The sequence below is a fragment of the Jatropha curcas genome, chromosome 6 (assembly GCF_041381405.1).
Source record: "Jatropha curcas cultivar XTBG-Jc1 chromosome 6, XTBG_Jcur_1.0, whole genome shotgun sequence".
Taxonomy (NCBI): Eukaryota; Viridiplantae; Streptophyta; class Magnoliopsida; order Malpighiales; family Euphorbiaceae; genus Jatropha; species Jatropha curcas.
This window is the reverse complement of record NC_143156.1, coordinates 23,911,746-23,937,445: the sequence shown is the minus strand read 5'-3', so window position 1 is coordinate 23,937,445 and position 25,700 is coordinate 23,911,746. Positions and strand designations below refer to the sequence as shown.

General features: G+C 35.3%; 1 protein-coding gene across 2 annotated transcripts; it reads left to right on the top strand.

Moving 5' to 3' along the window:
• Window positions 1-425: 425 nt before the first annotated feature.
• Window positions 426-25,558, top strand: LOC105635197 (two-component response regulator-like PRR37). 2 transcript variants are annotated; one of them, XM_020679951.3, is made up of 9 exons: window positions 426-634; window positions 2,129-2,629; window positions 17,849-17,965; window positions 18,127-18,260; window positions 18,552-18,722; window positions 22,927-23,116; window positions 23,197-23,647; window positions 23,738-24,527; window positions 25,166-25,558. In XM_020679951.3, exons 2-9 carry the CDS (start codon window positions 2,269-2,271, stop codon window positions 25,271-25,273), a joined length of 2,322 nt encoding a protein of 773 aa, XP_020535610.1. In that variant the 5' UTR covers window positions 426-634; window positions 2,129-2,268; the 3' UTR covers window positions 25,274-25,558. The 2 variants fall into 2 exon arrangements, with proteins under 2 accessions (XP_020535610.1, XP_012073612.1); XM_012218222.4 differs by having other exon boundaries at window positions 17,849-18,010.
• Window positions 25,559-25,700: the final 142 nt, after the last annotated feature.

The following is a 25,700-nucleotide window of genomic DNA, read 5'->3' as shown; positions in this document are numbered from 1 at the left end:
TCTCAAGGCAGGGAAAGAACGAAGCATCTTTAACTCGTCTCACGAAGCTCCACGTGTCACCCACCATCTAAGAGATCTTCTAAAGATCCATTACAAGCCATTGATAGCCATATCAACGTCCACGCCATCACACTGATTCCTGATCGCGTGATGTGGAGTATCACGTGGCATGTCAAAGCCGGCCTTTGTCCACGTCAGCAACACATTTGGGGACCAAGATCGCCCTGGATCCGTCAAAGCCTGCCTTAACGCACGGCTTTTGATCTCGTGCCAGCTCAACAGAATTAGATTTCACGTGAAATCTGACATGGCAGATTTTGGAGCCGACATTTTCCACATCAGCAAAATTGGGTCGCCAACTCGGTACAATATTTTTTTTTTTTTTTTAAGTTTTTGACATATCCATGTTACTTACTGGTTCTGCCTTCAGCCTTTGTTATTTCCCAACCAGTATAGCTGTTTTCTTCTCAATTCCTTTTTTTCTTTCTGAAGAAGCCCTAGAAAATAGAAAAAAAATAAAAAGAGAAAGAAAATAATGGGTTGAGCTTTTGAGCTTTGTTAATTAGTTTCAAGTTTTCAAGATTTTCTTTTCGAAGTTCTGTTGTTTGAATCGAGCTCGAATGAGGTTTACAAGGTATAATTATCATTTATTATTGTTTGGTTGTTGATAATATCCAGCTTTCTAAGATTTTCTCGGAAACTGAGTTCAGTTTTCTTGAGTTTAATTTTAAAAATTTATTTACTTTTTTTTCTTGAAAAATTATTTTTCGTTTCTGCTGAAGTTTATTACATTAAACTTTAATTTTATTTTTCCGATGAAGTTTGGAGATTGAGGTAGTAATCTTGCCATTTACCGACCGTTTGGTTTCTGAGAAAATTGACCGAGTTAAGTTCAATTTTAGATAACATTTTGAGTTGCTGTTTGGTTTTGATTGAAGAACTGAAGTTTTTATTTTTTATTTTTATTTTTTTTTTCATTTTGTAACCTTTTCGGTTTAGATGTTCACAGTTTGATTTATCTGGTCAAAATATGTAAGGTTGATTTCTGCATAATTTTTTTTTTGTGAGAAAATTGAGGAACGGAAAGATGAATATTTATATTATAAATATTTTTGAAATGTTCTAGCTGTTACTCTATCGATAATTGAGGAAAACAGTTACATTCTTATTCAAAAAAATTTCTAAACAAAGATACTCATTTTTTTAGCACTTGTTTCTTTATTTCTTCTTCTTCTTCTTCTCCTCCTAAATATGGAGGTAAATTTTCTCAGCATCTGACGAGCATTTGTTGGAATCAATTCCATTTTTGTTGTGTTTTCCTCTAGGAATTTAAATTCATGGTTTATTTTTCTAGAAAATATTTGAAATGGAGGTATTTCTTTACCTTACTATCTTTTTACTTCCTTAGGAATTAAAAGGCAATAGTTTTTTGCGTGTGATATTTTTCTATTGTTTAAGTTCCATCGCAGAAAAAACAAACAAAAAGGGCAGTATTTAAATTATGTAGTTTCATTAGAGGTAGCTGGGTAGTACAGGATTGTAGGATAATTTTTTCTTGAGTTCAGTGAATTAAGTATAAGCTGCAAACTTACAGTTTCTCTTCCTTTTAGCCTAGTTTTTCCAGATTTGATTATCAGTTCAGTAAAAATTCATTATGATGTTCATTTGGATTTGTTTGTTTGTATTTTCTTTCTGAATGCTATTCTTGATGGGGAGATCAACAGGTGTTCTGTTTTATGTACTTGTATACTTGCTTTTCAAATGCAAGAACACATTTTGAATTTCAATGTTTTTGTACTTTGTGTTGTTAATGTGTCTACTGCTCCATTGATATGGAAGGATCTTTCACTCAAAAGCTTATAATAAGATGTTTAAACTTCACCAAATACTTTTACACTTGTTAATTTAATCTCTTCAATCACAAACAATTTAAAATGAATGTTAAAAGATCTTGTATTCTTTTATTTTTCTATAATTTATCCAGCAACTCATCGACAATTTGCATTAGCTTGATAGACTATCATACTGTTAGCTCTTGAGGTATTGTCTATTGTAGACCATATCTATGAATTTCTAGATTGTGGATTTTGTTGAGTGTCTTATGTGAAACTGATGTCGTCTTGTGCAGGATTTGTTGAGATCTTGCATTTGTAAAGGTTCCTATCTTAAAGATAACGGGATGTGCAATCCCTTTCGTGGAATAAGGGAGGTTTTTATACCTACTCAATCTATTGTATTTCTTATTGTTGGCCTCATTGAATCTGGTTGATGTGGGTTGTTCAAATGAAAGGTAATGATCCCTTGACCAATGGGTTGGCAGAACGTAATCATGATGTGCAAGTTCAGCACAAGGAAACAAGGGATGGGATCAAGGGCGAGGGCCAGGAACTCTCTGTGGAAGATGAATCCCAAATTAATGAGGATGTGGAAAATGTGAATGATGGGTCTGTGGAAATAGTGCAGGTCCAGGCCAATGCACAGTCTGGCAAGACGCAGCAACATTCTCAAGGGCCTTTGGTTCGTTGGGAGAGGTTTCTGCCTCTTAGGTCACTAAAGGTTTTGCTGGTGGAAAATGATGATTCCACACGCCATGTTGTTTGTGCATTGCTTAGAAATTGTGGCTATGAAGGTAAGCATCTTTATGGCATCAAGTAAATTTGCTTGCTTACTTAATCTAAGGTTTGAAGCATACAGTTGGTATCACATGAGAAAGATGCATACTACAGTTTATACAAATGTTTAAAATCTTTTATTGAATGAAATTGATCAAATACTATTCATATTTTGTTAGAACTTTACCAAATGCTGATTTTGTTTAACATGGTTTATTTGTGTCTTTGTTCTTCATTATTATATCGAAATGGAAATTGGACATATCTCAGTTGTGGGAGGTATGATTTAGTTTTCAAGGTTTTACATAGATTACATCATCTAAACAATTTTTTATTTTTATGAATAATGAGGTGCAATATGATGCATGTCAACTTTTCTTGGTGGTCACTATTGCACCAAGAAATAAATTTGTGCTTAGTACGTGATGTTCTATTCTTGAAGACATTTTCCTCACTTGTTGTGAAAACCTATGTCTGTAAAAGGATTAGGTAATTGCTTGGCTTTGAGACAATCAAACACAAGTTTTACTTAACCTGTCTTTGATATATGCTTGGGTCTTCTAATGCCTGTTTAACATGTCAGTCTCTTCTAGTATATACAATGTATATTTCCTTCCTCACTTGTTCTAGAAACCTATGCCTGTAAAAGGCTTAGGTAATTGCTTGGCTGTGAGGCAATCAAACACAAGTTTTACTCAACCTATCTTTGATATAAGCTGGGGTCTTTCCAAGCTTGTTTAACATGCCAATCTCTTCTAGTATATGCAAAGTATATTTCCTTTTAAAATAACAATGCTTGCCTTGGATGTTATCCCAATTACTAGAAAATACTTTAGCTTCCCTAAACCTTTGGTTTTAAAATGGCTAAAGTGTTGTTCAAATACATTTATCATGATCTCCATTGTGGTAAAAGATAAAACGATTGGCTTCAGTTCAACACATCCTAAATTGTTGAATAAGAATGTTGAACCGTCCAAACTTTACCCTAGGAGATTGCTTTAAGCCATACAGGGATAGACGTAGTTGACATGCTAATTCAGACCCCCTAAGCAATAAAACTAGGTGGTTGCTCTATATAGACCTTAGTGTAGTCAAAAGCGTAAAACATGCTTGCGTAAGTGCTAAAGCGCAATGTCAAGTACGATAGTGCTTTTAAATATCAAAAGTGAGATGCATCCAATGAAGTGCTTTCTTCTTGCACCAACTACAAAGCCACAAACCAAGAAAGCCCCTCAGTTTTAAGGATTTTCTTTTAAGTCCTAAAAAATAGCACTTCTAGAGTCTTTTCAATTTCCTATGAGGCTTCTTCAATGACAACTTGGATTTGGAGACAGAATTAAACTAGTAAAATATAGGGTTTTCACTTTTCAATTAAAACTTGGATTCTTGGAGATATTCCACTAGCAGTTAGGTAATTTTTTGAACTCTATTTTCCAATGCTGAATTTTTTTTCTGACCATAATGGCCATGAGTCTTAGCTTTTGATTTTTTTTTTTTTTTTTCTAATTCCGTTCAATGGAGGAAGCGCTTTATTGCACTTTGTGCTTAAAGCGATGGGGTAATACATTGCTTTGAGTGCGCCTTACATTTTTAACTACTTTGATAGACCTTGTCGGCCATTCCCCCACATAAGAAAGCATTTTTAATATCCAACTGATGATGTGTCTAGTGATTGATCGCTGCTAGAGAGAGACGAAATTGGACACATGCAATCTTGGTGATAAGAGAAAGTATCACCATAATTAAAACCAAAGATATACCCTTTAGCAACAAGGGGAGCTTTCAGTTGATCAATTTAGTCATTAGGATTGACTTTAACTGTATAAATCTAGCGACAATCAATAATAGATTTTCCTAGTGGCAACAGAACCATCTCCCATGTGTCGTTAGTATGGAGAGCAGTCATCTCGTTAGATAGTATCTTGGATGTTGTGATAATGCTTAAGTCTTTGGTATAGGGTTGGAATCTTTGTAATTAAAATAAATATTGTCTTTTCTAGTCTAGGTTTATTCCTATTTAGATTACTTCCTATATTGGAACAATCTTTTGTATACATATAGTGAAGTAGAGGTTGAAAAACACAATACAATTGAAAGAAATACAACATATTTTTTCCTTTAATTTCTACATGGTATAGAGCCATTGCCGTGAATTTTTTGGCAACGGTTTCAGTTTGCAAAGTGGTCTGAGATACACACAGCACCGCCGGAAGTGGGAGTTGGTCGTCACCGCTCGCCTCAGAAGGAAGAGTGACCGCCGATAGGCCCTCCGTCCAAACCGCGTTGCCGTTCGACCACGAGCGTGTGCACATGTGTCTCTAGAAGTTTCTGGCTGGTCTTCACGCGTCGGCGCGTGCTGCTATTTCCGGGCGAGCTCCGTCGACGTTTCTTGTTTCAGCGACCTCGACTCGGTGAGGCCACTTCGACCTACTGGTCCTTCAGCATCAGTTTTGCCTTCTGGAATTTTTTCCCTTTTTTTTTTTGGTTTATTTCCACCACTGCTGCCGTTTGAGTTTTTTTTTTTTTTTCGCAAATATGGGTGACGAAAAGAAGTTAGATATGGGTTTTTACTCAGAGAGCCCCTCACTTCAGATTAGTCCGGTGAAGTTAGATGGAACAAATTACTTGGTCTCAGTCTTGTTTATTATTGATTGAAGCTAGAGATTTGCAGGGATTATTTGATGGTGGAGCAACTAAACCAATTTCGACAGATCCGGGTTTTAACAAGTGGAAATCCAAGAATTCTCTTATTATGTCTTGGTTAATAAATTCCATGCAGCCAACTATTTTTCGAGGATATTTGCTTCTTGATACATCTAAGAAGATATGGGCTGTCGCTTCACAGACGTATTCACAAACTGGAAACTATGCTCAGAGGTATGAATTGCGATAGAAAGTTCATGAAACCAAGCTGGGAGATCTGACTATCGCTCAGTATTTTGCTGAACTTAGTGGGTTATGGCAGGAACTGGATTATTACCAAGACTTTCAAGCAAAATGTACTGATGATGCAACTCTAGTTCAGAAGTTGATTGAAGTAGAACGTGTGTATGATTTTCTGGCTGGCCTAAATAACGAGTATGATCACATTCGAGTCCAAGTTCTTAGACGAGATCCTTTTCCATCCTTACGACAAGCATGCTCATTTGTACAGCAAGAGGAGACTAGGAGAAACACTATGGTTCACAGATCTATAATTGATAAAGCAGGGTTGATTGCTAATTCTACAAGGGAACATATACAGGCCGCAAAGAGCGGTTCTTCAGATAGAGATCAATTATTTTGTGACTATTGCGGTAAGAATAGTCACACTAAGGAGTTCTACTAGAAATTACATGGATGCCCAACCAAAGGGCGTGGAGGGAAGCGGGTCAGTTCTTCTAGACCACAGGCACACATATCTAATAGTGGAGCTTTATCTGAGGAACCATCTACTGCTGGTAGCTTTTCTAATAAGGAGATTCAGTCCTTGAAACAATTGTTGTCACAGCTTGATTCGTCCTCAACTCAAACTGCAACCTCTAATTTTGTTAATTTAGGTAATGCTTTTCTTACCTTTCTTACAAAAATTGCAAAACCCTCTTGGGTTATAGATTCAGGAGCAAATAAACATACAACAGGCTCGATAAAACATTTCCTCACATATTTTAAGTATCAAGGTACAGACAAAATTCGCATTGCGGATGGCTCCTTAGTACCGATTGCTGGCACAGGTTCTATTGACTGTACTTCCAATATTAAATTCTCCTCTGTTCTCCATGTTCCTAGATTTCCTATTAATCTGTTACCTATTAGCCTAATCACAAAAGCGCTTAATTGCAAAGTAACCTTTTACCCTACTCATTGTATATTTCAGGAACTGAACACGGGGAGAACGATTGGCAGTGGTAGCTTGCGATGGACTGTATTTGTTGGATGATATTTGTCGTTTTTCAAATTCGGGTACCAGTCAAGCTTTGTTAGGAACTTCTAGAAATCCTTCCCATGAAGTTATTCAATGGCATAGGAGATTAGGACATCCCTCTTTTTCTATTTTAGGACGTTTATTTCCCACTTTGTTTGTTAAGTGTAATTTTGATTCATTAGTATTTGATGCTTGTGAACTTGCCAAACACACCAGGCATTCGTATTCTCCAATTAATAATAAAAATTTGATTCCTTTTGCTACTGTTCATTCTGATGTATGGGGTCGTAAAACTTCTCTTTCTAGTTATAGATGGTTTGTGACCTTTATTGATTGTTGCACTAGATTGACTTGGGTTTATTTGATGAAAACAAAAAATGAAGTTTTTTCGTGTTTTCAGAACTTACATAAAATGATTTGTACTCAGTTTGATGCACATGTTAAAATCCTAAGAACTGATAATGGTATTGAACACATGAATGCAGATTTTCATGCCTATTTAGATTCTAATGGTATTATTCATCAAACTAGTTGTGTCAAAACTAGTGCTCAAAATGGAGCAACGGAAAGAAAAAATAGGCATTTACTGGAAGTAGCTAGGTCTCTTATGTTCACTATGAATCTTCCCAAACCATATTGGGGGATGCTATTTTGACTGTTGCTTATCTTATCAATCGTATGCCTCTTCGTACCTAAGTTTTAAAACTCCATTAGAAGTTCTTCAAGGAAAGAACTTTTATATTGTACCTCGTAAAGTTTTTGGTTGTGTTTGTTTTGTTCATCAGAATGGTCTAAGCAAATTAAATCCTAGAGCCTTGAAGTGTGTTTTTGTTGGTTACTCTACTACTCAAAAAGGGTACAAGTGTTATCATCCTTCTTCTAGGAAATACTTTGTAAGTATGGATGTTACCTTTCGAGAATTTGAATCTTATTTTCCTTCCCAGTCACCTCTTCAGGGGGAGAAATAGTAGATGGAAGAGGTGATGGATGACATTCCTTTCTAGGGGAAGATTCCTGTAGACATAGATAGTAAGAGAGAACAACCACCCAAACCTCTAGGAAGATTGGATAGACCTGATTTGAAAATCTACACATGGCGGACTAATACAGATACAACCATGGAGCATGAGACCTCTGATCAACCGTCCTCTCCAATTTCAGATCCTGAAAATACAGAAGAACAAGAACTTGGTGAGTCTTCTTTAATTTCTGTTGATTCTGATCCTAATCTTGATTCCAGTCCTTTTGACAATGACCTTGATATTCCTATTGCTCTTAGAAAAGGAGTTAGAACATGCACTAAACATCCCATCTCTCATTTTATCTCTTACAATGCTCTGTCCCCTTCCTATAGAGCCTTTGTTTTTTCTGCTTCTTCTGTTTCTATACCGTAGGATTGGCAGGAGGCATTACAGGACTCAAAATGGAAGGCTGCAATGGTTGAGGAGATGGGAGCTTTGGCAAAAAACGAGACATGGGATCTTGTTACTCCTCCACTAGGAAAGAAGCCAGTTGGATGTAAATGGGTGTTCACAGTTGAACATAGGGCAGATGGTTCAATTGAGAGGTACAAGGCTAGATTGGTAGCCAGAGGATTCAGTCAGACCTATGGAGTTGATTATCAGGAAACATTTGCCCCTGTAGCCAAGATGAACACAATCATAATTTTGTTGTCTTGTTGCAACCAATCTTGACTGGGAGTTACATCAATTTGATGTGAAAAAAGCTTTTCTACATGGTGATTTGAAAGGAGAGGTGTATATGGAGATTCCTCCTGGATTTGATGATGAGAAAACCAGAGAAAAAGTTTGCAAGCTGAAGAAGTTATTATATGGGTTGAAACAATCATCAAGAGCATGATTTGAAAGGTTTAGTAAAGCTATGCTTTCTTTCGGGTATATTCAGAGCTATGCTGATCATACTTTGTTCAGTAAACATCATGAAGGTAAGATCATATTGCTTATTGTTTATGTTGATGATATAGTGATGACTGGAAATAATGAAGAAGAAATGACTCTCTTGAGAAATTTGTTAGCTAGGGAGTTTAAGATTAAGGATTTGGAAAAGTTCAGATATTTCATTAGGATAGAAGTTGCTAGGTCAGAAAAAGAGATTTTTATTTCTCAAAGAAAGTATATCCTTGATCTCCTTAAAGAAACTGGTATGTTGGGATGTAAACCTGCAGAATCACCTATTGAAGCCAATCATAAGCTTCAAGTTGGAGTGGGAAGTTCAGTTGACGTTGGCAGGTATCAGAGATTGGTCGGAGGTTGATTTACCTTGCCCATACTAGGCCAGATATTGCCTATGCTGTAAGTTTAGTGAGTCAGTACATGCATGACCCTCGGGAGTCTCACTTAGAAGTTGCGCATTGGATTCTAAGATATTTAATATCAGCTCCAGGTAGAGGACTTTTATTTTCTAAACATGGTCATTTAACAATAACAGGCTATACAAATGCAGATTGGGCTGGTTCCCTTGATGACAAGAGATCAACCTCAGGTTATTGTGTTTTGTGGGAGGAAACCTAGTCACATGGAGAAGCAAGAAGCAGGTTGTTGTTGCAAGGTCCAGTGCAGAAGCTGAATATAGAGCTATGGCACAGGGAATCTGTGAACTTCTATGGTTGCGCAAATTAATGGAAGAGTTAAAATTGGTTAAAACAACAAATATATCCTTGTTTTATGATAGTAAAGCAGCCATCGGTATTATGAATAATCCAGTCCAGCATGATCGAACTAAACACATAGAGATTGATCGGCACTTTATAAAAGAGAAGATAGTTGGAGGTTTTATAAGTGTCGGTTTTATAAGTGTCTCCTACATAGCTTCAAAAGAGCAACTAGTTGATGTTTTCACAAAAGGTTTGCATAGCAAGTTGTTTCATCCTTTAGTTTGCAAGTTGGGCATGAGTAATATCTATGCACCGACTTGAGGGGGAGTGTTGGAATCTTTGTAATTAAAGTAAATATTGTCTTTTCTAGTTTAGGTTTATTCCTATTTAGATTACTTCCTATATTGGAACAATCTTTTGTATATATATAGTGAAGTAGAGGTTGAAAAACACAATATAATTGAAAGAAATACAACATATTCTTTCTTTTAATTTCTACAATAGGGACATTTGAAAAGTGGAGATAAGGGCACAATATGGAGATAAGCGATGATAACTAAAACCAAACTGTAAATGGGGTTGAGGGTGGTGTGAGGAACGAATACCTTTCCAAAGAACAATGGGAGGAATGGCTATGTTTGCTGACTGTTGTAGGTGATGGTGGTGCAAGAGAGGAGTCACTAGGTAGTCTGCCTGTATCATTGAGAGAGATAGTATTTGGGCTAGGAGGGGAGGGCGACATGAGTATACTAGAAGAGGTGAGATGGCTAGAACTAGAAATGGAAGAATAGGAATTAGAAGAGTCATGGCAATGAGGTTTTGGTTGACTATATTTGGCAAGAAACATGGATATGTCTAGAAAAAGATTAAGTTAGCTAAGATGGTGATTGGGTCATAACATTTGTGACCTTTTTGGTTGCTGGATATCATAAAAAGGCAACGGATTTGGTGTGGAAGTTTTCTTCTCCAAGAGTAAGATCTTGAACAAAATTGATACAACCAAAAACACGATAGAGAAAGATTAGAGGGATACAAAAAGAGAATGAGGACTTCGATGTTACAACATAGAGGAAGGCATAAAAAACAAGTAAGAACAACCCCAAAAAAGGAGGAGGAATGTGATAGTGTATGTTTATGAGATGTTGATTCTTTTGTCTGATGACTCCATTTTCTTGAGGAGTATGTGCATAAGAAGATCGATAAGTGATACCTTGAAAAGACATGGATTAGTTAATAAGGGAGAAATATTCTCATGCATTGTCACTATATAACACTTCAATTGAAAATAGATGTGCACAATCGGTCAATTTCGTTTCAAATCAAATTAAAACAACAATACCAAAAAATCAAACTTTACTATCTTTGTGAACTGAACCAAAATATTGTTAGTAGGAAACATAATTGAGCTGAAAAAAATTTCAATTCGGTTATGCAGCTAATTGGTTAATTAACCAAACAAAATTCTAATCCAAAAATAGCGGCAAAGTCAATTAAAATCAAAGAAACTAAAATGAAATAGATAAAAAAACTCCAACATTAACTGAACTCAAGCGTTGCATTTCCAATTGTTAATAAAATCTCAAATCAAAGGTATAGAAATCCCAAAGTTAAAATCATTGGTAATAATTGAAAATAATAAACTCAAATTGCAAATAAACATAAAATTACATATTGGACATACTCAAATCATGCTTATTGAGCATTTCAAAGTAATTTTGAAAGTACTTTTAAATGATTTCTCCAAAGGCATCAACAGGCTGGTTAGTGATAGCGAAACGATCTAGGTCATTGGTAATGAGTACAGACTAGAGAATATCGAAGTGATCGAAAAATTGTGTAGTTGAGGTCATTAGTGAAGCAATCTAGGTCATCAGTAATGAGTATAGATTGGAGAATATCGAACTGATCGGAAAACTGTGAATTTGAGGTCATTATGGAAGTAATTTTGTTTAGGTTTGAAGAGACTCAAGGACAAAAGCTTAATGATTAGGAATGAGAACAAAGTGGTAGCAACAATAATGGTTGTGGTGGTGGTGTTTATAGAGAAGAGAGGGAAAAGATTTCAAGGTAGTTGGAGAGAAGTAAATCAAGAATATGATTGCAATTGAGAGAAGAAAATCAAGAAATAAGGGTAGTTGGAGAGAGGAAAATTAAGAAAATCAATATTTAGGGGTAGCAATGCTCAATGCATGAAAATGTGGAAAATGAAGGCAAGCAAAATAGTAGAAATTTCGAACATAACTAAAACCAAAAGGTCCAATCTAATACATATTTGATCCGAACTCGAATCCAATCCAATTTGATGTGGAGTGTGTATCCAATGGATATTAATTGTTGGCAGATTGAGTATGAGTGTTAAGAATCTCACATCGGTTAAATAATAAATCCATAATGGGCATATAAGGGTGGCAAGCTAGTTAGCTAATTGGTCAGTACTAATCTTTTAGCATTGGTTGGCCTAAGCCTAAGTAAACTCATATCACACATTTTCACCTCATGGGTTCTTACCTCTTACCCAATTCACCTCTACCCTTTCAACTTTGTAATATGGTATCTGAGCAGGTTCAACCCGGTTCAGTTATTCTTCAGTTCACCGGTGTTGCTGCTGCATTTCAATTTGGGCTCTCATCTGGATGTCCAGTCCCAATGAGGCCCATTCAATTTCAAAGGTGAAAAACCCAATTCAATTTCAAAGGGAGTTTCAAGTTTTAAGTGTCACCTGGAAGTCCGGTCCCTGTTGCACTTGAGGGGGAGTGTTAAGAATCCCACAACGGCTAAATAATAAATCCATAATGGGCATATAAGGGTGACAAGCTAGAGCTAGCTAATTGGGTTAGTACTAATCTTTTAGCATTGGTCGGCCTAAGCCCAAGTAAGTCCATATCACACATTTTCACCTCATGGGTTCTTACCTCTTACCCAATTCATCTCTTTCTTCATATGGACTAGGCTTTCTTTGGCTCCTTGGTCCTTCATCATGCCTAGGCCCTCTCAAAGCACTTCTTCTGATGGTTTCCTAGGTGGTCCTCTATGATCTTCAGGACTTATATCCTACACCAGTGATTTTCTCGTAACTTGATCCTACACAAACCAAAATAACAGTTAGGAGTAAATAAAATTGAAGTTAAAGAAACTAAAGGAAGAGGCTGAGGTTATCCTATTTCTTTGACCTTAATTTGTGGGCTATTATCTAAGGTGATTGTAGATGTGTTTAGAGGAAAGGTAAGAGCAAAGAAAACAGTCTTTATTACTAAAGATGTGATCAGAAGCACTAGAATCTAGTACCCATGTATTTGCGGGTGAAGACTTGCTTACACATGCAATGGAAGTATCAGAGTCGAAAATATTTGATGATCATTGTTTGGTTGCCTGATACTATAAGTACTCGTTATAGTTAGCTCCAGTCAAGGTAATAAATTTAGGCAGTTGATTGATGGAGAGAAGTTCATTTCCACTAGTCAAAGCCAGATGAGCAGTAGGTTGACCAATGTTGGTAAACTGATTATGTAATGGTCGACCATGCATTGTCCAACAAATGTACCATGTGACGTGTCCTCGTCATAGTAATTACAATATGACGTGGGGCTTTTGCCTTTCTATTTCCAGTGACTTTCATGTCCCTTTTGTTGTTGTACAACTAACATAAATGTCTTAATTTCATTACCATTAGTTAGAGAGATGGGAAATAGTCGTGTAAAGACACCTTGGCGACTTTATATGTGTGTTCTATGTCATCAGTGTACAAAATCTTGGCTTTAATCCATAACTTACAACAAGCATTTAAGGTAAGCAATGTCAAGAGAGTGTCATAAGAAACTACATTGTTGTGCATCAATTTTAGTCTAGCTTGTTTTGTCAGTAGCAACAATATCAATGGCATTCTTAACTAAATGATAATAATAACCTTATTAAATAAACCAAAACTCCACTGATGCCGGCAATGATATATAATTACTACAACTATGCAATTTCATAGTGGTAGTAGTTGGAGAACTCAAAAGAGGAGAAAAGAGTTTTAAAGAACCTGGATTTTGAAGCATCTCCTTTATCAAACATGTTGAAGCTAAAGGAGAGAAAGCACAGTGCTTGAAGCTATTGATGGTTTTAGGTTAGAAAAGGAAAGAGATTTAGGGAATGGATCATTGCTTGGGGTTGGAGGAATGTCTCTAGCAAGTTGTCTAGTGTGGATTTTGGCAAAAAGAACGCTAGTATGGTTGCCATGTGCTGGCATGTATGGTGAGACCAAAAGCCTTGTGAAGACACATGGAGGCTAATGGTAAGGATCCCAACCATTCTTCAAAGGAGCAAAAGGAGAAAGAGAAGAGAAATCAAGCCTAACTAGGCTCTTAAGGACGAAGAGATTGAGATTTTGTGAGTGAGAAGTTTGATTATTCCGTCAAGCTTACTGGGTTATATATAATACAGAGGATTCCTTGTGGGGTATCCCTTAATTATACCCTATATTACAAGACATGATGACAACATGGTAATGTATGTAATTACATGCTGTATTAGAGCTATGAATGAGGAGAGCCAAGTTCGTGCTAAACTTGATAAGGATGTGCTCGAGCTTGAGGAGGCTATTCAAGGATTCTAGCTATCTTCAAAGAAACAAAGGGGGAAAAGGAAGAGAATTCAAGCCTATCCAGACCCTTAAAAAGAAAGAGATTGAGATTTTGTGAATACAAAGTTTGATTATTCCTTCAAACTTATTGCAGTGTATAGAATAAAAAGGATTTTATATATGGGGTGATTAACACATTAATTACAGCCTATATTACAACACACAATGTCAGCATAGTAACATATCTATTTATAGCCTATATTTAAGCTGTAAATGAGCCGAGTCAAGCTGAGCTGAGTTTTAATACGCTCGAGCTCAACTTTATGATGACATACTCGGGCTTGAGGAGGCTAATGGCAAGGATGCTAGTTGTTTCTTCAAAGGAAAAAAGGGATCAAGGGAGCCATACCTAGGCTCTTAAGAAGGAAGGGATTGAGATTTTGTGAATAAGAAGTTTGATTATTCCCTCAAGCTTATTAAGGTGTATACAATAAAGAGGATTCTATACATATGGTGAGTAATCACTTAATTATAGCCTATATTAATAAGCACATGATGGCAGCATAATGACATCCCCAATTACAGCCTACATTCGGAGCTGTAAATGCGTCGAGTTCTAATAATCTCGAGCTCTACTTGATAAAGATATGTTTAGGTTTGAGCTTGGTTCGAGTTTGAAACACCAAGCTCGAGCTCGACTTGTTTAAAAATAGTCCAGTTCAAGCTCGACTAGGGCTCACTCAATAAGTGGTTATCAAGATGAGCTTGGTTCAGCTCGATTATTATTTCAATTTAACTACAACAACCATAATTAGTGAGAAAAAAAAATAAGAAACTCAAGCAGTAGACAACAACGACTAAGTCTTAACTCCCAAACTAGTTGAGATTTGTTATATGAACCTTTTGTTTTCAATATCCACTCAAATTAATATCACCGCAAAGCAAAATTAAGTCAAAAAAAAAATTTTAAGTACTTTTTGTAGAGAAGATCTTTGAAGGAAAATTTAAAATCATTTGATATATTAATAAATAGAATAAAACATAAAACATGCAATAACAGCTAACTAGAGTTTGTTACATGAATTTTTTGTCTCCATTTTATTTTGTTCATAGCTATATATCCTCACTAATATTCAAAGATTAAAAATCCTTTACAAGAATTTGTTTCTAAGCATTTCTAGGTTGATCTCTTTCTTTTTTAGCACCCTCCATTGCTAAAGTATTACATTTACGAATCAGGGCATGTGAGCGTCTACATAATACATGACTGTAACATCTCAGATATCCTTCTCTCATTTTATCTCCAACTTCTACCCGCACCTGTCTAATGTGATCATTTTTAATCTTGTCCAACCTTGTGTCTGTCACATCCATCTCAGAATTTGCATGGTGTAGTGCAATTAGTGCCCAACATTCACTCCCATAGAGCATTGCCGGACTCACCACCGTCTTATAGAACTTACCTTTTACCTTATTAGATATCTTCTTATCGCATAGTACACTTGTAGCACTCCTCCATTTCATCCATCCTACTTAAATTCTATGAGAAACATCCTCATCTATGAGACCCCCTTCTGAAACATAGAGCCTAGATTTTTGAATTGATTGCAATTAGGCACCACTGTACCATCTATCTACCCTCAACTTCCTACTTATTTTAAACCAAACTCGCAATGCATGTACTCCTTACTGTTGCTTAGCCTAAAACCCTTGTCGTCAAGAGTTATTCTCCATAATTCCAAGTTTTGGTTTTATCTCTTACCAGTTTCATCGACTAGAACAATGTTATTTGCGAATAACATGCATCTTGGATTATCTTCTTGTATATTATTGGTTAGCTCATCCGTTACTAGGGTAAATGAGTATGGGCTCAAAGCAGAAATTCAAATAACAAACAACAACAACAACCAATTCTTTGTCCCAAACTAGTTGAATTCAATTATATGAATCTTTTGTTTCAATTATCCATTTTGGTCAAATTAATATCAATGCGAAGCAAAGTATAAGTTGGAAAAAAATTTCAAATGCTTTTTGTAAAAAGATTTTTGAAGAGAAATTTTAAAATCTTTTGATATATTAATGAATAAGACTAACTATAAAATAGACAACAACAACAACTAACTATGATATGCTACATGAATCTTTTGTCTTCATTATATTATGTTCATAGCTATATCCTCACTAATATCCAAAGATCATAGATTCTTAGTGACAACTTCTCTCCAAACAGTTTTAGATTTACCTCTTTCCTTTTTAGCATCATCTACTACTAAAATATCATATTTGCAAACTGGTGCATATGGGAAAGTAGAAATTCAAGAAGAGCAAACATTCAAAATTTGTAGGTAGGTAAATGGAAATGCTTGCTTAATTGAACTAGTCCTGATGTCGAAATAATGACCAATATGCACAATGTGATTCAACCTCAAAATCATATATAGACAAACAGGAAAAAAAAATGGCATGTACAGAGATAAGCCAAGATTAAGAGAGAGAGAGAGAGAGAGAGAGAGAGAGATTATACTTATAATTGTAGTAAACCTACTAAACAAGCGCATGTAGACATACAATTGAAGATATGGAAACAAAATCATAAACACTAGGGTGAAAAAGAGATATAAAGGATGTATTTTATTTGTTGGTTTCATTTGAATGATTGCTATAAAGAAGCAAGCCATGGAATTCAAGAATCACTTTTGCTTAGATAAAATTGAGAAGTGAAGCACATTGAGGGAGTTTTTTTGGTTAAGCTTTTTTCAACAAAGCTATATGCATGTGCAAAACCCTAATTTAAATTGATATATTTTAATGTAAAATTATTTAAAGCATGTGAGGCAGCTCATGAGTTAATGAACAAAGTTCAAGTTCGGCTTGTTAAGCTTATCAAATGAGCTGGTGCAAGCTTTTTTTGAGCCGAGCTTCAAACATATCATGAGCAGCTTGGTTCATTTTCAGCCATACCTATATCGTAGCCTTCTAACAATTAGGATACTAAGAAGGCTCAACACTTGAATTATAATTCCCATGGCATCACAACTTGGCCTAACTCTAGGAAAGCGAGAAAAAAAAACACTCTTTATCAGTGAGAAATTTGTAATTACTTGCCAGCAATTAATTGAATTAAACTGATTTAACTAAACATATATACAATATTGTAAGAGAACTAATATATCAACAATGTCAAGTATCTGGTAATATACCCTGTATGAAATCTGCACCATGATTCTGAATTTCTCAAGTATTCGAACTTGTGTTTTCTTGCCTATCAAATGCTGTGCTTGTGCATGACATTTTCATAATCACTTGGATTACAAAAAGGCCAAAGCATGGGTAATACAAGACTTAAAAAGAAAAAAGCTTTTGGGTGAAAGAAATCAAGGACAATTTGTTCAAGTTTATATAGGGACCACTCAGGATTCATGTTAGCCTATATTGTTATCTTCCAATATATCTTGCACGCTTGGCACTGGTTTACTTTATTGCAGTATAACCAATGTATATTATCAATGCCCTAATTTAGCATATTGGAACATCATGAATATAAGTTTTTCTATCTTCATCCCTGGTTCTCTCCTATTTTCTTTTGTGTTTAATATTTAGCTTAGTTTTTTGAAGGAGTTTGACATTGCTCCACTTTGAAAAATTTCCCAACCATACTAACTGAATCATCCTCAATCTGTTATGAATCTTTAATCTTAAAATTCTGTTCTTTAGCTGTTGCTATGTAACTCAAAGAACTTACAGCTTAAAGTGCACTTTTGATAGATTCAAAGACGGAGTAATTTAATTATCCTCCCTTTTGGTTTGCCTACCCCTCTTAGTACTCTTTACCTTTTCATTGGCATTTGCCATTAGTTTGTAATACTCAATCTAAAAAGCATGTATAATGACATTTTTTTCTGCATTTATGTAGTGTGAAGTCTTTACCTTTTTCCATTGGAATAAATAATCCCATTTTGTAAAAGGGCTTGTTTGAGATGTATCATACTTATGTTACATCTTTCCAATATGAATAGCCTTTTTGGATTGTTGATCAGAGTTTTTACTTAAAGGAAGTATATTAATGAGTTCTGGCACTTCCTCCTTTCTGTTTTTTCTTTTCATGAAGGCTAACTATTTCTTTCTTTTTTTTTTTTTTAATTTCTTCATGGCAGTTACAGCAGTAGAAAATGGTCTTCAAGCTTGGAAGCTTCTAGAAGACCTAACCAATCATTTTGATCTGGTTTTAACTGAGGTTGTCATGCCTTGTGTATCAGGCATTGGCCTTTTATGTAAGATTATGAACCACAAAACCTGCAAGAATATTCCTGTGATTAGTGAGTTTATTTCCTCTATTTTCCATTTTCTTAGATTCAAAACTAACAATGTTTACCACATTCATCTTTAGAAATTGATACTCTTAACTTTATACCTGGTGAGTTTTTATGTGCAGTGATGTCATCTCATGATTCCATGAACATAGTCTTTAAATGTTTATCAAAGGGTGCACTTGACTTTTTAGTGAAGCCTATTCGAAAGAATGAGCTTAAAAACCTCTGGCAACATGTTTGGAGGAAATGCCACAGCGTGAGTTACTACGGTTATCCTGCTTTGTGTATGAAATATATCATGGACCAACTTTTGGACTAAATTTCATGTCAGTACTTTATATATGTACTGAAATGTTAATTATGGGGGAATTTCAACCAAAAGAAGTTATTATATTTTTGTTAATTGAGCTAAAGTTCAATTATCAATATTTTGAAAGATTTACATTAAGTTTTCTGCTTTCTTCTGTTTCCATGGTAGCTTATAAGACCATAGAAATGTGCAAAATATTTGTATTTTCTTTGCATTCACTATTCATTCTTTGATCAGTCTAGTGGAAGTGGAAGTGGAAGCGGAAGCGAAAGTGGTGTACAAACCCAAAAATCCACAAAGTCAAAAAGCACCGAGTCAGATAACAAAAGTAGCAGTGATGATGAGGATGACATTGAAAGTAGTGGTTTAAATGCAAAAGATGGAAGTGACAATGGAAGCGGCACTCAGGTATCACTTATATTTTGATCATTTGGTTTCTTTCATGTGATTTTGAACCGTGTTTTTTGCATTAACTCTTATCTATATTTTGATTCTTGATTTTATTTTTGGAGTGCCACTTATGATATTCTTACAAGAACTTCAATCTTGCAATTCCTTTCTGTGTTTGGAAACAAAAATGCAGTTCACTTTAATGTTCATTGGTTGTGTAAACAGAGGAAAAAAGGTAAGCAAACACTAAAAATTGTGCATTACATGTAAACCAACAGAAGTCGTTCATGATTCGTGCTCAATGCTGCTTAAAACACTAATGGGAATTCCAAAATGAAGACAAAACGCTAGAAAAGACTTTGTTAGCGCTTTTCTACAAGTAGTATTCTGTTTTCAATATTTGCATGCCAAATAAAATCCCTTGGTTTGGTGGCACTAGTCTTTCAAAATTTTTTTGCCTGTATTATGGTCATTGGACAAAAAAATAGGATGGATTATTGCTTTGTCTTTGTTCGTAGTGATTTAGATTTTCAATTGGCAATTTTGATTAGCATTTGAAATTTGGATAAACCTACTGTAGAGAATAGAAAATTTCACTACCATTATATTTAAAATTATTTTTATATAAACTGTTACATTTAATTATAATAAGAATACTTTTTTTTTTTTGAACAAATTATAATAAGAATACTTGCTGCATGTAAGATAGGTAAACAATATATTAATAACATTATTTTTTATTTAATTTTTTATTATTAAATATAGTATTAGTTTTATGACTCTCACCTAACATACTATTATATACATGGACAATTTATTTTATGTATATTTACTTTATTTTATTTGAATTAGTTTTTTTTTTAATTCTCCTTTACTTGATTTCTAACATTATAACATATTTTAAGAAATGCGGAATGTGATTAAAATTATTAAAAATAAATTTCACCTAAAAAATTATTAAGATAAATAAAAAATAATTTATAGAGAGAAAGAATGGAGAAGAAAATAATAGATATGTGTGAAATTAAAAGAAATAATTTATCCAAGAAACAATTAAAAAATAAATATATTTAAAATTTTTGATATATAACTTTTTTTTTTTTTAATATATGATTTAAGAAGAAAGTTCTCTTAGGGGGGAAAAGAAATTTCAAAAGAACAAACAAAAAATTAGCTTGAAAAACATTTTAAAAAATAGTGAATAAATATTGTGTGTGTAAGAAACAAATGCAAAAAGTACAATAGCATACGAACACAAATTTTGTACCTATGCAGAATTTTTAAATTTTATACCATAGTAAAAGCTTTGAAATTTGCATGTAATTATATACTAAGACACAAATGAGAATTCAACAGACATATATTGCATTAATATGCCATCTCAAATTTAGAATTTATCATCTGAACATAAACAAAAAAATGTGAAAATTAGCTTTAAAAATAGTGATAAATATTGTGTTGGTAAGAAACAAATGCAAAAAGTACAATAATCTGAAAGAAATTTGTGCACTATTATTTATCACATAATTTTAGTATTTCTCAAATATTAACAAATATCTGTATTTGATGGTTACTCATGTGAATTCCCCTAGACTTTTTAGCCACACCTCAATTAAGAATTGGGGCAGAAAGGGATTGCAAAACCCGTCTTTTCCTGCCTCACTGTTTTCCTAATTCAGCTCCTTTAAAAAAATAGCAAAGTCCAAATGTACCTAGAAGTTATGCAATGAAAGTTATTACAAATGTCAAAAGACATCTATTAATAGGTACTTGTAGGCACAAGTCGTTATTGAAACAAAAGCATGAAACCTTACTTAAAAAGTGAATCTTAGCCTTCCAAATTTGATTTTCCAAAGGAAAAGGGTCAATAGTTAACTTATGATGACAATGCATATATTTATGGGATAATGGCCGTTCCCATTTCAAGTGTTTGAAATGTTCCTTTTTTTATTTAAATGTCAGAACCTTTAATTTCTGCAATAAAAGTTTGAAAAAAGTTTAATTTTTTTTTCAAAACTGCATGTGGTTGGTTTTACTTCCTGAGTCAAAATACATGCAATCACATTATTCACTGGAAACCATGTCTTTAAATATCTCTCTTCCAAACCTCAATGGGCGCAGTAAAAAACTAACCTCATCAGGAAATCTTCTTCAAAGCAACACGATTTTCTTAAACCTCAGTAGCACCCACATCATTCTCTCATTTTACCATGTAAAATTCTGGTGGTTTGTAAAAACAGAAACCATGTAGACTAAAAAAAAGCGACCATTACATGAATCATCCCACATGTGTGGGCTCTAGGGAAGGTTGATGAACGCAGCCTTCTCCTTACTTTTTTTTTGTAGAGAGGTTGTTTTTCATGGCTCAAACCTATGACCTCTAGGTCACAAGTGGAGTAATTTTGCTGTTACATAAAAGCCACCCTCTTAATAATCATATAGATTAAGAATGTTAAATTGTTAGTATGTGCCAATTGAGATTTTGTGGAAATTTTGAATCCATTAAACAGGTACAACATATCTTTGAAATTGCTTTTATAAAAAAGTGAAAAATTCAAAAAAGAATTACATGTCAGCAATTGAATTTGCTCCAGCCAAGTTACTTTGTTGAGGATGATGTGAAATTTACAATCTTATCCTTGTAAGATTTGAAGAGAGATTCGGCAAATTAACTATTTTGGTAAATGTTAGTTGTTCTAGTAACGGTTAGCTGTTTGAGTAGCTAGTAGTTGTTTGAATAGTTTTTCATAAGAAGTTAAAGTTAAATGTTATAAGTGTTAACATTTTATAAAATGCTATCTTAACCTCTAAAATCTAGTTCAAATGTTATGTCACCGAATACTATGAAAAATAGCATTTAGTTAAAACGCTAAAAGCTACTTAAAAAGTTGGTGCCAAACACAGCCTTAACGACATTAATTTTAATAAGTCATGGTTTCTACTTGCTATGTTTTTTCTTATTTATTTATTTTATCAAGTATACGGAGGTAATTAGGTAAATGTGAGGTGTATTTTTCATCCCTAAATTTCTTGTATTGTCCCAAGCCAATTTCCTATGAAATTTTTGTAAACTATTCATGAGGAGAAAGAAAAAAAATACATGCACTTATTGAAAGTTTTCCATTGGTAAATAACAGGAAAATAAGCCAAAAAATTATACAAACATGCTAGAATCCAAGTAATTAAAGAATTTGCAGCGAGCATTCTTAAACTATTGGAGCCCTAACATTTGTGTCTTGTCATGGTGGTGCACCATGAAACTATGATTTTTTTCTCTCTTACGCACATCCTTTGGGTACTGGAATACTTCTTAATAGAAAGTGAATAACACACTGAATTTAATGCCCTCATGCACTGCAGTTACCACTAAAATGGCATTCCTTATTGGTTTAACCTTGTGTGTAAGAAGGAGAAAGAGGTGGCAAAGAAAGGAAGGCAGGCAAGTGAAAGGAGAAAGGTTTAACCCTGTGTTTAAGAAGGAGAAAGAGGTGGCAAAGAAGGGAAGGCAGGCAAGTGAAAGGGAGGGGGAGAAAGGGGAAGCATGAGACGGTAGATTAAAATGGGTAAAATAAGCAATGTAGGCCCACAAAACTTTCTCCATAATTTAGAAATGTGTATTTTGTGCTAAGAGCAATAAGCTCCAATGAGATAATACAAGATGGTGGTGATTTGAGAAACAGAAAACCCTAGATATAACAAATGCCTATAGCAAGGCACAATTCTATAAGATGGAATTTTTTGCATATCAACAATGCTTCAATCCATAGTGTATGTTTATATATTTGTGTACCTCTGTGTAAGAAGTTGAAAGAGGTGCCAAAGAAAGGAAGGCAGGCAAGTGAAAGGTAGGGGGAGAATGAGAGGGTAGATTAAAATGGGTAAAAATAAGCACTTTAGGCCCACAAATCTTTCTCCATAAATTGAAAATGTGTATTTTGTGCTGAGAGCAATAACCTCAGATGAGATAATACAAGATAGTGGTGATTTGAGAAACAGAAAACCCTTGGTATGACAAATGCCTATAGCCAGGCACAATTCTATAAGATGGAGTTTTTTGCATATCAATAATACTTTAATACATCATGTATGTGTATATATGCATACAACAAAAGAACATATTTTTAGCATCGTAAGGTGATAGATTACAGATTCATACCACAAGGATCCAACTGTGAGGCCATTTTGACATTTCTGAATGCATACTGATGTTCTAACTTAACAGAGCTGTTGGACAAGAAGGGCCATAGAAGTTGACAGTCCAAAACTAATGTCGCCAAGAGACCGGGTAGCTGACCCTCCTGATAGCACCTGTGCCCAAGTTACACATTCAAGGACAGAAGCATCTGGCAACAGCTGGGTGCCCATGCCTATGACGGCAACAAAGGAATGTGAGGGGCAAGATGATGATCTTGGTATGTATGGCTCTGTCAGCACAAATTGTCATTGAACACTCACTTTCATTTAGTGAGACTATGCTGCATTCAATGTTTAGGCAATGGAGTTATGGGCAAGGACTTGGAGATGAATGTACCTAGATTTCCAAATTTGCTGCTTGAACACCCAAATGAAGAAGTTGACGGTAATATAGCAGGAAATAGTGTAGAGAAACTCCCTGAAATAAACTCAAAGAACAATGCTGGGAAAATAGAAAAAGCACAAGTAGAGATCAAAGGTGGGAAACAAAATGAGGATTCAAGAAGCGCAGCTGCTGATGTTATGGGTGTCATCACTAACAACACCAATCCTCAGATGAGAAGTGCAGTTTTTGACATCCCATACACTCTCCCCAGGGTTCCCAACCAAAAAGATGTGGCTGTTTATGAAACTAAAGATGTCCCTTCTCTTGAGCTTAGTTTGAAGAGGTTTAGAGATGATGGAGATACCAGGACCAGTGCACATGACCGAAATGTTCTTAGGCATTCAGACCTCTCTGCATTCTCAAGGTAAAATAAATTTTTGTATGTCTGATTGGATCACTTTTGATCTCTAAAATAACTGGATTTTACAGCCAGGGAATCTTCATTACCATGTAGGTATAATTCTGGTTCAACCACTAACCAAGGGAATGTGGGCAGCTGTTGTCCACTTGATTACAGTTCAGAGGCAAAAAGAACAGACTTGATACAAAATTTTCAATCAAACTCAAATAGCACCCCTCCTAATCAGCGCTCCAATGGCAGTAGTAACAACAATGACATGGGTTCCACTACTAATAATGCATTCTCCAAACCTGTATTCAGCGGCAAGCCTGCACCCAAATCTACTGCTAAAGGCCCCAGTCTCTCTTCTGCTTTGCAGAATGGCTATATGCATCTTCCTAAACCTGGAAATGCTGATGTCGCTGCAAATACAATTTTAGCTCAAGCCAGGGACGCAAATCAGCAGGTTAAAGTGGAGCATCACCATCACCATTACCATCACCATCACCAGCACCACCATGTTCACATGCAGAAGCAGCAGCTTGCCAAGCATGATGATTCATCACTGAAAAATATGTCTGCAGCAGCTCCCCAGTGTGGGTCATCAAACAGGTTGAGCGCACCTGTAGATGACATTGTTGGTAATTGCAGTTTGAATGGGAGTGCATCAGGAAGTGACCACGGAAGCAACAGACTGAATGGAAGCAATAGACTGAATGGGAGCAGCATTGCACTAAATCTCAGAGCAACAAATACAGAGAGATATAATGAGGTAGCCGAAAAACTCAGTACAGGATGTGGAATTGGAAGCAGAACTGCAGTTGATCAAAATCATTCTGCATACAGAGAAGCTGCTTTAAACAAATTCCGCCAAAAGAGGAAACAGAGATGCTTTGAGAGGAAGGTAACTGATATTACATTTACATCAAGTACTGAGTGATAAAATAACTTATCAGACATGACCCCTAATTACCCCCAAAGGGTTGGCCTATGGAAACCACGCTGGACAAACTTCTGGTGGTCCTGAGTTCGATTTTTAGGGGCGTCCAAGCAGTTAATTAACCCTTGCTTGGGCTTAAGTCCGCCAATGCTTATGGATCATAACTCCATGTGTATTGGAGATTTGCCCAGTCGATGTGGAGGGGCCGCTAGTCAGTCCTAAGGACTGGACCAAAATAAATAAATAAATATGACCCCTAATTCTAATGACAAGATTTAGCATGGAGATAGACTGTAGTATCAGTAAAACCTGAAAGTATTGAATGCTATGAAATTCGATAAAATTCCTTAATGTTGCAAATACACAGGCATAGCCAAATACCCAACAAAACACCAATAGACATGGAAAAGACAATTTCCTTTAACTGCATTTAATCAAAAATCAGGATTCCCTATGTATGAGTCGGCTACATAAACTTTTGGAGTCAAAATATCATGTCTGTCCATGTTGCATTTTACAATAAAATTTCTTTGCTACGGTCAATTTGTGAGGAACTGGACAAGATTGTTCCTATGCATTATATCTCATATCTTTATTTCCAGGTTCGATACCATAGTAGAAAGAAGCTGGCAGAACAAAGACCTCGGATTAGAGGACAATTTGTGCGACAAGCAGCACATGGAAATAAAGAAAAAGATGCACTTCACTAACCCACCCTATCGCCAGATTGTGTTTTTGTGATATTGTACATGAGATTGCCACTAGCTCTACATGGGAGGAAGTATTTAGATTGGGAAAATGCATGGGTGTCCTGCTATAAAAGTTATAGTAGTCACTGTCGAGATGACATTCATTACACGAATAACAATGGTAGAAGAACATCTTGAACTGTACTTTATTATTGTGAACTAATTTGTTTCCATCGTTATGTACTATTTCTACCAGAAGGCAGCGGCCTTCTCTAATAAAGAAACTCACAGAGTTGGCGTGTTGTAGTTTTGTAAGACTCTTCATGTTGTCAGTTCCATGGGTGGGGGGGGCCTGCTTCAAAGATCTTTTCTTCTCTAATGGTTTTATGGCATTGGTTTTCTGATCTAAATTTCCTCTGAAGTACTACCGTGTCTGCAATGTGGCTAT